Source organism: Scyliorhinus torazame, chromosome 10 (assembly GCF_047496885.1).
Source record: "Scyliorhinus torazame isolate Kashiwa2021f chromosome 10, sScyTor2.1, whole genome shotgun sequence".
NCBI classification, from domain to species: domain Eukaryota; kingdom Metazoa; phylum Chordata; class Chondrichthyes; order Carcharhiniformes; family Scyliorhinidae; genus Scyliorhinus; species Scyliorhinus torazame.
In genome coordinates, this window is record NC_092716.1 from 217073781 (window position 1) to 217087314 (window position 13534).

The 13534-nt window shown below is 48.6% G+C and overlaps 1 protein-coding gene across 13 annotated transcripts in view; it reads left to right on the forward strand.

Moving 5' to 3' along the window:
* The window catches only part of plekha7b (pleckstrin homology domain containing, family A member 7b), a 713202-nt gene that overhangs the window by 585881 nt on the left and 113787 nt on the right, over positions 1–13534 (forward strand). For all 13 annotated transcript variants that reach the window (XM_072466383.1, XM_072466384.1, XM_072466385.1 and 10 more), the window contains 2 exons: positions 8207–8287; positions 12510–12659. In XM_072466383.1, coding sequence (XP_072322484.1) covers positions 8207–8287; positions 12510–12659 — 231 coding nt within the window. The remainder of the gene's footprint in view (positions 1–8206; positions 8288–12509; positions 12660–13534) is intronic.

The window sequence follows — 13534 nt, forward strand, 5'->3', positions numbered from 1 at the left end:
GTCATCTTCGGCACCTCCTCAAAAAGCTCAATCAAGTTAGTGAGGCATGACCTCCCCTTCACAAAACCATGATGTCTATCGCTGATGAGTCCATTTGTTTCCAAATGGGTATAAATCTTGTCCCTGAAAATTCTCTCCCAATAATTTACCTGTTACCGACGTGAGGCTCACCGGCCTATAGTTTCCTCGAATATCCCTGCTAACTTTCTTAAAGAGTGGTACCGCATTAGCTAATCTCTAGCCCTCTGGGATCTCACCTGCAGCCAATGAGGATATAAAGATGTTCGTTAAGGCCCCAGCAATTTCCTACCGTGCTTCCCTCGGTATTCTGGGGTAAATCCCATCTGGACCAGGAGACTTATCTACCTTAATTCCTTTTCAAAGACCCAATACCACCTCCTTTTCAATGTCAATATGAGCCAGACTGTCCACACACACTACCCAAGAAACATCTTCCACAAAGTTATTTTCTTTGGTGAACACTGATGCAAAGTATGCATTTAGTGCCTCACCCATTTCCTCTGGCTCAACACATAGATTCCCCCCCACTGTCCTTAGGTGGTCCAATCTTGTCCCTGGCCACCCTCTGGCTTTTTAAATATGAATAAAAAGCTTTGGGATTCACCTTAATCCTACTTGCCAAGGACTTTTCATAACCCCTCCTAATTTCCCGCTGAAGTACTTTCCTACCTACTTTATGCTCCTCAAGGGTTTTGAATGTCCCCACCCTTCCAGACCGTACAAAAGTCTCCTTTTTCTTTTTGACAAGGTTCATAATATCCCCCGTTATCCAAGGCTCCTTAAACTTCCCATACATAGGACTTCCAGTGGCGGCAATGAGTGAGTGAGCTGCACATTCGGGGGCTCTCATTCCGGTGGGATTTGAGGACCTGGTTCCCCGGTTTTGCGGAGCTGTGGAGCGCTGAAAGGATGGCCACGGGGGGCTAAGGAGCGAGCAGAGCTGCATGGAACTGCGGGAGAGCAGAAAGCAGCGCAAACTGGAGAGGAAGGGACAAAGGCAAGGTGCAGGGGAAGCTGACCCGGGAGCAAAGATGGCGGATCTGCAGAACCTGGACCCGGCGAACCAGCAAGCGCTGGAAAACATGCTGCAGGTGATAAAAATCAGTTTTGAATCGTTGAAGCGGGATAACTTGGACCACTTCAGAAGGCAGTGGATCAGCTAAACCAGAGACTGGATGCCCAGGACGAAAAAGCTAAGGAGCTGGGGGAGGCGGTGGAGGAGCAGGCGGACGCACAGACGATTGCTGCGCTAGAAGTCGACGGGTTGAAGGAGAGACAGAGAAGACTGCTGGACAGAGTAGAGGAGCTGGAAAATAGAGCCCGTAGACAAAATCTGAAGATCATCGGCCTCCCGGAGGGGGCGGAGGGAGCTGATGCCACAGCGTTCGTGGCGGACCTGTTGATGCAGCTGATGGGGGCTGAAGCCTGTCCGCGACCGCCGGAGCTGGAGGGGGCACACAGGGCACAGGCGAGACAGGAACGTCCGGGGGGGCCCCCCGTCCAATGGTGATTAGGTTCCACAGGTTTGTGGAGGAGCGGGTGCTGCAGTGGGGAAAGAGCGCTAAGAGCAGCACGTGGAATAACAGTGTCCTTCGCATTTACCAGGACCTAAGCCAGGAGGTGGCTAGGCGGCGAGCAGCCTTTGAACTAGTTAAGGAGGTGTTGTTCAAAAAGCAGGTGAAGTTTGGTCTGCTCTTCCCGGCCCGTCTTTGGGTTACGCATCAGGGCCAACACCACTACTTCTCCGAGCCTGAAGAAGCGATGGACTTTGTGAGGGATCAGGGGCTGGTCTCGAAATAATGACCCACGGATGCAAGCTAGGGTCGGAGAATTACTGGTTGAAGGGACGCCTACTGTGCCTGGACTGCAGGTCGACTGTTTACTGCTTTAAAGGTGCCTTGTGGTGTATTTTTTGTGGGCAGTTTTTGCCCCCTTTCGAATTGTCTTTCTCCTTTTTTCTGTTGTTTTTTTTTTTCTCTCCTTTTTGTTTCTTCTGTTGTGGTGGGTACCTTTTGTTGAGCTCTCTGAGTGCGCTGGAGCCTGTATTGTAACAAAAGGATGGCCGGTCAGCAATGGGGATTAAAGATGTTGGTTGGGGGCTTTTATTTCATTTATGTCTATGGTTTTTATGTTTGTTTCGGATGGGGGATGTACGGGTGCTGGGTTATTGCGGTGTTATATATATATATATATATTTTTTTGGTGCTCAGAAAGGGACGTGGGCTAACACTTTTCTGTGTACACAACTGGAACTGTATTGTACCTGGAGCAGCCTCGTGTTGCCGTTTGATGTTTACATCTTGTTTGATCTTTCCCATCTTAGTGAGACTGCTCCAGTGGGTCGGAGGGGGGGATGGTATGCTGGGGAGTGGGGAGATGAGGTTGGGGAAACAATGGAAGTGAGACAAGGGGATGCCGGAGCGATGAGTCACTGGGCTAGCAGATTGGCTAGTCAAGGGAGTGAGGTGGGGGGGAACGCATAGACAGTGAATGGCAGGGGTGGGGTTATCGGGGGATGATGCTGGGGGGGGGGGGGGGGGGGGGGGTTTATTTTGCTGACGTGGGGGGGGGATCTGAAGTAGGTAATGGAAAGGAGGTCGGGGGTGGAGGCAGCCAAGAAGCGAGCCAGGAATGGAATGGCGCATGGGGCGGGTCCAAGAAAGGTTATGGCTGACCGGCAAGGGGGGGGGGGGAGTTTGGGCCCCCCAACCAGGCTGATCACCTGGAATGTCAGGGGACTAAATGGGCCAGTTAAAAGGGCACGTGTGTTCGCCCATTTGCGGGCTCTAAAGGCGGACGTAATTATGTTGCAGGAGACACATCTGAAAGTGTCTGACCAGACTAGGCTAAGGAAGGGCTAGATCAGCCAGATCTTCCACTCGGACTTGGATTCTAAGTCCAGGGGGGTAGCAATTATGATCAATAACGGGTTCAATTTGAGGCGGAGGGAGTAGTCGCAGACGACGGGAGCAGATTCCTTATGATAAGGGGCAAGCTGGAGGGGAGAAGAGTGGTGCTGGTGAACATATATGCGCCGAACTGGGACGACGTTGACTTTATCAAAAGAGTGATGGGGAAGATCCCGGACCTCGACTCACGTAAGTTGATAATGGGGGTCCTTTAATACGGTCCTTGACCCGGGGCTGGACCGGTCATGTCCCAGAACGGGCAGGCTCCCAGCAATGGCTAGGGAGATGAAAGGGTTCATGGACCAAATGGGGGCTGTCGACCCATGGAGAGCCAGACAGCCGACGGGAAGGGGCTACTCGTTTTATTCGCATGTTCACAAAGTATATTCTAGGATTGATTTTTTTTATCGTGAGCAGGGACTGTGTAGCGGAGGTAAAGAATACGGAATACGCGGCAATCACTATCTCGGACCATGCCCTGCACTGGGTGGACCTGCAGGTCGGGGGGGGGGGGGCGAATTACCAACGCCCGCAATGGAGGTTAGACGTAGGACTGTTGTCGGAGGAGGGGATATGTGAGAGACTTTGGAGGTGTATGCAAAATTACTTGCAGGTGAACGATACAGGAGAGGTTTCAGCAGCGACCCTGTGGGAGGCGCTGAAGGCAGTAGTGAGGGGGGAGCTGATCTCAATTCGGGCTCACAGAGTCAGGGCGGACAGAGAAGAAATGGACAGATTGGTTTGGGAAATTCACCGGATAGACGAGGAGCATGCGGGGTCCCCGGGGGAGGACCTACTCAGGGAGAGACGGAGATTGCAGGCGGAACTGGGTAGGTCCATGGAACAACTTAGGAAGGTGAGGGGAGTGGTGTATGAGTATAGGGAGAAAGCCAGTAGATTGCTAGCGCAGCAACTCAGGAAGAGGGAGGCAGCCAGGGAAATAAGTAGAGTGGTTGATGGGGAGGGGAGCAGAGTGGAGGACCCGGCAGGACTGAATAAGGTATTTCGGGACTTCTATAGTAAGCTGTACACTTCAGAACCCCCGGAAGAGCGGTGGAGATGAAAAGGTTCCTGGATGGACTAACCTTCCCAAAAGTAGGCAGGGGACTAGTGGACGGGCTGGGGGCCCCGATTAGAGCGGAGGAGGCTGATACTGAAGCAGGGCAAGGACTCGGAATCCTGCGGGCCAATCTCCCTGATCAATGTGGATGCCAAGCTCCTGGCCAAGGTCCTGGCGATTAGAATTGAGGACTGCGTACCGGAGGTGACTGGGGACGATCAGACAGGGTTTGTGAAAGGCAGGCAGCTGACGGCTAACTTGAGAAGATTGCTTAATGTGATCATGATCCCCCCCGACGGGCAAGGAGGTGGAGGTAGTGGTGTCAATGGACGCTGAGAAGGCCTTCGACCGGGTGGAGTGGGGCTATTTGTGGGAGGTGCTTGGACGGTTTGGGTTCGGGGAGGGACTGGTTAATTGGGTCAGACTATTGTACCAGGAGCTAGCGTTAGGACGAACAGGATAATGTCAGATTATTTCTGACTACACCGCGGGACCAGGCCGGGGTGCCCACTCTCCCCGTTGCTGTTCGCGCTGGCCATAGAGCCGTTGGCGATGGCGTTGAGAGCTGCGAAGGGGTGAAAGGGAATGACATGGGGAGGGGGGTGGAACATAGGGTCTCTCTCTATGCGAACAACCTGCTCCTGTACGTGTCGGAACCACTGACCGGGATGGAAAATATACTGGAATTATTGAGGAAGTTCGGCCGGTTTTCAGGGTACAAATTAAATATGGCCAAGAGTGAGATGTTTGTAGCACAGGCAAGGGGCCAGGAGAATAGACTGAAGGAGCTGCCATTTAGGCTGGTTGGGGAAAGTTTCCGGTACTTGGGGATACAGGTGGCACGAGACTGGGGCAGGTTACATAAGTTAAATTTGACTAGGGTGGTGGAACAAATGAAGAGGGAGTTTAGGAGATGGGATGCACTCCCGCTGTCACTGGCGGGGAGGGTGCAGACTGTAACAATGACAATCCTCCCTAGATTTCTGTTCATCTTCCAGTGCCTCCTGATCTTTATCCCACGGTCCTTCTTCAAAAGGACTGGCAAAATCATCATGAGCTTTGTCTGGGCGGGAAAATCCCCGCGGGTGAAGAAGGCGATGCTTGAAAGTAATCGCTGCGAGGGGGGACTGGCATTGCCGAGTCTGATCAACTACTACTGGGCGGCTAACATAGCCATGATACGGAAGTGGATGGTGGGTACGGGGTCTATCTGGGAGCGAGTGGAGGCGGCTTCGTGCAGGGACATCAGTTTGGCAGCCCTGGTCACGGCTCCCCTACCGCTGTCGCCGGCCAGGTACTCCACCAGCCCAGTAGTGGGGGCGACCCTGCGGATATGGGGCCAGTGGAGGAGGCATGTGGGGGTGGGGGGTGGGTGCGTCTGTCTCGGCTCCAATATGTGATAACCATTGATTCGCCCCCGGGAACATGGATGGAGGGTTTCGAACATGGCGGCGGGCGGGGGTGAGGAGGGCGGGCGATATGTTCCTGGAGGGGAGCTTTGCGAGTTTGAGGGGCTTGGAGGAGAAATTTGGGCTGGTAAGGGGAAATGACTTCAGGTACTTTCAGGTGCGGGACTTTGTACGCAGACAGGTCCCATCCTTCCCACGCCTCCCGCCAATAGGGATCCAGGACAGAATATTCTCTAGAGGAGAAGGAGGAGAGGGTCGAGTCTCGGATATCTACAAGGTGCTCATGAAGGGGGAAGAGTCCCAGATGGAGGAACTGAAGCTCAAATGGGAGGAGGGGTTTGGCGGGGAGATGGAGGACGAGCTCTGGGCGGAAGCTCTGAGTAGGGTAAACTCAACCGCAACATGTGCCAGGCTCGGCCTGATTCAATTTAGGGTCATTTCGGTGGCCCACATGACGGTAGCTCGGATGAGCAGATTCTTTGGGGTGGAGGACAAGAGCGCTAGATGCGTGGGCGGACCAGCGAACCATGTTCACATGTTTTGGGCATGTCCTAAGCTTAGGGGGTACTGGGAGGGATTTGCAGGGGGTCATGTCCCGGGTGCTGAAAACAAGGGTGGTGATGAGTCCAGGGGTGGCAATTTTCGGGGTTTCGGAAGACCCGGGAGTCCAGGGGGAGAAAGAGGCAGATGTTCTGGCCTTTGCTTCCCTAACAGTCCGACGGCGAATACTGCTGGCATGGAGGGACTCAAAACCCCCGAAGACCGAACTGTGGCTTTCGGACATTAAGTCAGCCTTGAGGGGATCTGTTTTGGGGTTCGCCCGAAGGCGGCAACCATTCATCGACTTCTTCGCGGGAGCGTGAACATCAGCGGGGGAGGGGGGGAGATTAGAGGAGAGTAGGAGGGATAAATAGGCAGGTAGTGTCTGGGGGAGAGGGGCGGGCATGTGCAGTATGGTTTGATTGAAGTATTTGTTTTATTTTGATGTTTGCACATTTCTGTTATCTGTAACTGTTTACAATGCCAAAAAATAGCTCAATAAAATTGTTTGTTTAAAAAAAAACTTCCCATACATATCCTTCGTTCTCTCAGGAACGTGACTTTCCTGAATCCTTATGTCGCTTGAAAGACTCCCAGATATTTGATGTTGATTTATCTTTCAACAGCCACACCCAATCCAAATTCTTCAATTCCTGCCTAATGTTTAATTTAATTTGCCTTTCCCCAGTTTAGCACCTTAATGCAAGGGTTACCCTCATCCTTATCCAAAGGGTCCCTAAAACTTATGGAATTGTGGTCACTACTCCCAAAATATTCCCCTACTGAAACCTCAACCACCTGCCCAGGCGTATTCCCCAGTACCAGGTCCAGTACTGCCCCTTCCCTAGTTGGACTATCTACATATTGCATCAAGAAGCCTTCCTGGATGCATCTTACAAACTTTGCCCCATCCAAGCCCCTAGCACTAAGGAAGTCCCAATCAATATAGGAGAAATTAAAATCCTCTACCACAGCAACCCTGTTACTTTTGCACCTTTCCAAAACCTTGCGACCTATCTGCTCCTCTATCTCTTGCAGTTGGGGGGGGGGCTGTAATAAACGCCCAACATTGTGATTGCCCCCTTCCTGTTCCTGCACTCTACCCAGATTGCCTCATTGTATGAGCTCTCCGAGGTGTCCTCCCGCAGTACGGCTATAATATTCTCCTTAACGAGTAATGCTACACCCCCACCCCTTTTGCATCTCCCTCTATCTCTTCTGAAGCATCTGTAACCTTCAACGTACAGCTGCGAATCCTGCCCTTCCTTGAACCACATTTCTGTTTTAGCCACAACATCATAATCCCAAGCACTAATAAGTGCTCTTAAGTTCATCTGCATTACCTGCTATAACTTCTGTCGTTGAAACAAATACACTTCAAACCACTGCGTTTGAGCAGACAAGATGATTTTGTTCTCTTATTTTTGTTCTCGGTTTCCCCTTCAGTTATTACACCTTCTAAGCTAACGCACTGGTTCCCACCCCCCTGCCACATTAGTTTAAATCTTTCTAACAAATTTAATTTATTCCCATCTATTCTAACCACTTGTTTGTTTGTTTCTCAGCTTGTTTTCTTTCTTCCTCTTGGCTTCCAATATCATTTTCGGAAGTTTTAAAGTAAGAGTTTGTGAAAGAAACAACGGATGGAGTGAAGGAAGAGAAAGTACAAAACATTTGCATTTTTAAACCAGCCAAAACGTCCAGATATTGAAAATGGCCATGTCAGTACTTGTGTTAATCTTTGCTATATTTCATGTGCATCATATTACAGTGAATTTATTCCGTGACGTTCTCTGGATCCCAGAGATACATGGACAATTCATTGGCTAGTAACCTTATTTGCAGTGTTGGATTTGGTGAGAATTTAGTGGATGTTCATTGCTCATGCGGTTACTGATTTTACTGAAATCGTTTTTTTTAGGCTTTACTTGATTGGTTAGGGGATGGTTCTCCTACCTGTCAGCTGCAGCAACCCATGATGAAGTTGAGCTCATTGCATTTCTGACAGTATATCTTGCCCGGGACAGGCATGTCGGATGGGGAGCGGACAATTCACAGTTAAAATGAGCTCAGCCCAGCTTTGTACGCAACATGTTTTTTGGTCAGGTAGCTGCTGTTTCAGTAATTAATTTTAAATGGAGTTATGTTTTTTTTTTCAGATTGGTGGTGATAGAATCACACTGTTTGCAATCCTCTCACCAATAGTGCCAAATCATTGTTTACAGCTTCCTTACTGTTTAATAAATATTCATTCCTTCTGCCTCTAGGCTAAACTGAGCAGACTTTGTGAACGGGACAAAAGTCTCCAAGACCTGGAAGCCAAAGTTTTGCAGCTGAAAATGGATAAGGTACACTGCAAGGAGAGGCAGAATGACAGCACAAATGTGAAATATGTACATCATAGAATGCATACAGTGCAGCAGGAGGCCACGTGGCCATCGAGTCTGCTCCTACCCTCCGAAAGAGCACACTACCTAGGCCCACTCCCCCGCCCTATCCCCATAACCCCACCCAACCTCTGGACACTGAGGGGCAATTTAGCGAGGCCAATCCACCTGACCATCCACCAATCCACAATCCATCTTTGGACGATGGGAGAAAACTGAAGCACCCGGAGGAAATCCACGCAGACACGGGGAGAATGTGCCAGCTGAACACAGGAGTGTTCCGTCACCCAAGGCCGGAATTGAGCCCGGGTCCCTAGCGTTGTGAGGTAGCAGTGTTAATCACTGTCCACTGTGCCACCGTGCCATACATATTATAAGAAATAGGTGTAGGAGCAGACCATATGTTGCACAAGACTGCTCTACCATTCAATGAGCTCATAGTTGAATTTCTCCATCAACTCTTCTTTCCTGTCCTCTTCCCATAATCCCTTGATTCCCTTAGTTCCCAATCTATTGATCTTAGTTTTGAATATCCTCTCAGCCCTCTGGGGTAGGGAATTCCAAAGCTTCACAACCCCCTGAGTGATGTGATTTCAGTCCAAAAAGGCCAACCTCCTTATCCGGAGACTATGACCCTGAGTTCTAGGTTTTTCAACCAGAGGAAACAGCCTCTCAGTGTTGGCCAAATTAAACTCCCTCAGAATCTTGTATGTTTCAATGCGATTATTTTTCATTCTTCTAAACTCCAAAAGCTTTGGACCCCAATTCTGCTTGATCGCTCCCCCAAGACAAACGTCCCATCCCAGGAATCAATTTCTGTAATAAAACACCTAATGCAAAAAAAATACACAACAGAGTGATCAAAATAGGTTAACGTTCTGTTTATTACTCTTCAGCTGAATTATTAGCCAGTAGCAATTACGTGGTAATCCATAAGCTCTGTTCAGGAAAGGCGCACTTCAGGCAAGTGAAGTTTAAGTGTGCAATGTTGGGTTCTGTGGAACTATTTTCAAAGAGAACACTGCAGTTATTTTTGTTTGGCTCTCTTTTAAATTACCTCTTTGATTAAAGCAGTGATTCTTACGGCCAACTGTTTGACTGTAAGGAGTTCCCTTTGCAAGTCTCGACCCTGTTGTTACCGATGGCCCACAAGTGTACTTCCCAGCATGATCAGTCGAGTGGGGTACTGAGGACAATTGTTGCTCAGCTTGAGAATGTATAACTTTCTCAATTTGGCGATAGAGCCTTGGGCCTTCCTGGTCTCTGTGGCTTTATAGATCTGCTGAGTGGGTTTGATAGGGAGTGAGCTGATGGGCAAACAGTGGTGTAGTGGTTGTGCTACTGAACTGCGAGTCCCAAAACCTGGACTAATAGAGTAGAGTTTTTACAGCACGGAACGAAGCCCTTCGGCCCATCGTGTCTGTACTTGCTGTCAAGCACCTATCTACTCCAATCCCATTTTCCAGCACTTGTCCCTTAGCCTTGTATGCTGTGGCATTTCAAGGGCTCATCTAAGTACTTCTTAAGTGTTGTGAGGGTTCCTGCCTCTGCCACCCTTTCAGGCAGTGAGTTCCAGATTCCAACCATCTTCTGGATGAAAATGTATTTCCTCAAATTCTCTCTAAACCTCCTGAGCCTACCACCCTTTCTATGTCCCACATAATTTTATATACCTAAATCTGGACCCATTTCAGTCTTCTCTACTTCAAGGGAACAACCCCAGCCAATCCAGTCTCTCTTGATAGCTGAAACGATCAAGCATGGGCAATATACTGATGAATCTCCACTCTCTCTCTAGTACAATCACTTCCTTCCAAGTGTGTGACAAGCAGAACTGTAAACAGTACTCCAGCGTGGCCCAACGAGTATTTTATGAAGCTCCATAATAACGTCCCTGCTCTTATATTTTATGCATGTTTCCCATTGCATTTAATCAAAGAGGTCATTAAAACGCATGGTGGTTAACACTACTGCTTCACAGTACCAGGGACCCGGATTTGTTTCCAGCCTTGAGTGACTGTGTGAAGTTTGCAAGTTGTCCCTGCGTTGGTTTCCTCCGGGTGCTCTGGTTTCCTCACACAGTCCAAAGATGTGCAGGTTAGGCAGGTTAGCCATCGTGGGGTTATGGAGATAGGGTGGGCCTAGATGGACCGTTCTTTCAGAGGGTCAGTGCAGACTCGATGGGCCAAAAGATCTCCTTCTGCACTGTAAGGATTCTGAGGATTCAATATGCCTTAAGTACCGTCTCTACCTGTCTTGTCTTCTGGGATCTATGGACATGCACACCAAGGTCCCTCTGATTCTTTGTACACCATTTGTCCTACCATTCATCATCTCTTCCCTTGCCTTGTCAAATACGGCTACACACCATTGCTTCTCGCTTCAGCATATGTTCCCACCACCCAGCCCCATCACTGCTCATTTTCAAAAACAGAAACCAGTTGTGATGACTGTACTGGGGGCTCAGAAGTGAGTATAGTCTTCGGATGGTGAGGGACTTGGCTGGGCATTGCCCTTGCACCTTGATCCTGTCAGTGGCACTCTGTCTTCCCATTTTTTGGAGGGCAGCTGCTAGCATTGGGAGCGGGATGGGGGGGGGAGCGCACGGAGACCTGAATTGGTATTATTGTGGGTGGGGATGGAAGGCCTGCATTGATGTTACGGTGGGGCTGGGGTGAGGCCCCCATAGGTGATGTGAGATGGGGGGGGTGGGGGGGGAGGGCTTTAATGCCCCTATGTCAGCTATGATGGGGGAAAGGGTCTTTAACTTCAATCTGAGATCAGGGTGCCCAATATGAATAACCCACGAGGGGAGCTGCTGAATTTAAATTCAGTTAATTAACTTGATCTAAAATAATAAGTTGGAATCAGTAATGGTGATCATGAAGCTACCAGACCAGTCCTGTGAACAGACAAAGAAAATGTTTGCTATCTTAGCGGCCGCAGAAACTGATACTGAATCTGCACTGGGTGTCAGACAAAGGCAGGACAGGGCTCTTCTCTGGAGCCTTAAGACAACCACAGAATGATTTGTCATGGTGGATTTTGCTTGCTTGCCCACCTTGTTCAATGAGGGTAGAACAAAGTGAAGCCAGCGCATTGGTAACAGTCCCAACAACTGAAGATGGCTGGTGCTGAAACCTTAAAGGTGAATTGCTATGTTTCATCGCGCTTCTAGATAGAGTGTAAGAATCCAAGCAATTGAAATTAGCATGAGGAAAGGATTGGAGACAAATTTTATAAATCATGAATGTTTACTCACAATCCCATTCTGACTCGGTATGGACAAGGAATTGATGCCTTCAGCCAGTAAACCACTAGGGAATGAGCAAAGATGAGGATCAGTGCCTTTACCACTAAATCCATAGTAGGAGACTTTCAATCTTTTGAAAAAGAGCAACTTAAGTTGGATATTTGAGCTTTGATTTGGGGAATGGTTTAGTGTTTGCTGAGTTGGTTTGATCCAAGTTATGCACCTGTAGGTCAACATTTGGTGACTTCAATATTGTACCAAGTGTAGCAATTATTAATCTATTTGATACAAGTAAGAGGAAAAGGTCCTCTGTTTAAAGCCAAGTTGTGTCTCATAATTTCTGCCATACTTGGGTAATCCAGATTCCTCCCCTATACAGTCACGTGCCCATCTTGGCTGCCAATCTAGACTTGAGCCCGTAACTTCTTTCCCTCCATTGCACCCCTGGCCTTCCACCCCACTCCTGCTGCCAGATATTTAACTCCCGTCTCCGACTCCTCTTCTCACTCAGTCATGCAATCTTTCATTTCTCGGATACTTTATGCTCTCCACAGTCCTTTGACTTCCTTCTACTCCGACCACCATTCCAGGTGTGAGCCTTATTTGATCGCATCCATAGCAATCCTATATGTCACTCTCTATATTCTCCAATGGCCTGTTGCAGCTCTTGTCACTGCATATTTATGAGTAGCAGCTTCACCTCTTGTCTTGTCAAACTTGCATATCTTGGGTGCCAACCTCCTTCCCTTGGGGCTCTGTCAGTGGATCCGTCACTGCACTTCTCCACATTTCTCTCCAAAGTGTCCATTCACTGATGTCGCTTCAACAGAAACTTGCTTATCTGGGTGTTGGTGATAACTGCACCCTTCGTTTTATTCAGATATAATGAGAATGGCTTCCAATCAGTTCTAATCTGTCATGTCTCTTCAGGACAAGCTTGAATCAGTACTGGACGTAACGCATAGGCAACTGGATCAATACAGAGGTCAGCCAACCCACACTGAGAAGATTGCCTATCAACAGCGACTTCTGCAAGAGGACCTAGTTCAAATCAGAGCCGAGATTTCAAAAGTCTGCACAGTAAGTGCTCCCTACATACTTCACGTCAAACCATTTAACCAGTTATTGCAGCTTGCAAAGTCTATGAAAAAGACCATTCTCAAAATATCAGTTCTCAATAATCAATTGACTGAAGGTGGCATTGTAGGTTCGGTGTCTGACACACACTGAGTACACTAAAGCCAAACCTTGTAACAACTCTACCACAAGGCTGCTTCATATCAATTTCATTTTCCACTCACAACGGCGGCACAGTGGCCCAGTGCTTAGCACTGCTGCCTGCTGGGTTCGATCCCAGCCCCGGGTGACTGTCCATGTGGAGTTTGCACATTCTCTCAGTGTCTGCGTGGGTCTCACCCTCGCAACCCAAAGATGTGCAGGGTAGGTGGATTGGCCACACTAAATTGCCCCTTAATTGGATTTTGTTTTTTTAATTCCATTCACTTTGATATAACTTCAGTCTGGTGAGAAGCCACATTTAGATGTGCTCAAGCAACCAATCAGATACTAAGGGAAACCTGAAAACCTTGTGTAGAATCTCTTTCAGTTTCTCATCATATTAAAATGTTCGTTTCTGTCTGCTGTCCTGTTCATAAAAATTGATAATAAGGAGAGCAAAGTTGTTAGTCAGAATGCAGTTTTTCTGCAATGTAACAAATATGCAGCCCTCGTTGCAACCAGCAAGTCAGAACCTACAGTATAGCTGCAGCTTGGTAGGTACGAGTGCTGTCGAAAACTGTTACTGCCGTGGTAGGAAGTATTCAGAGTATTGCCACAGTTGTGTTTCAACTTTTAGGGCAATGAGGTTCTCTCTTTGAGGTCAAACGTTTGGAGTCATTTTATTCAAGTAATGATGATTGGTTATTGAAATCATAGAGCCATTTAGGCACAGAAGG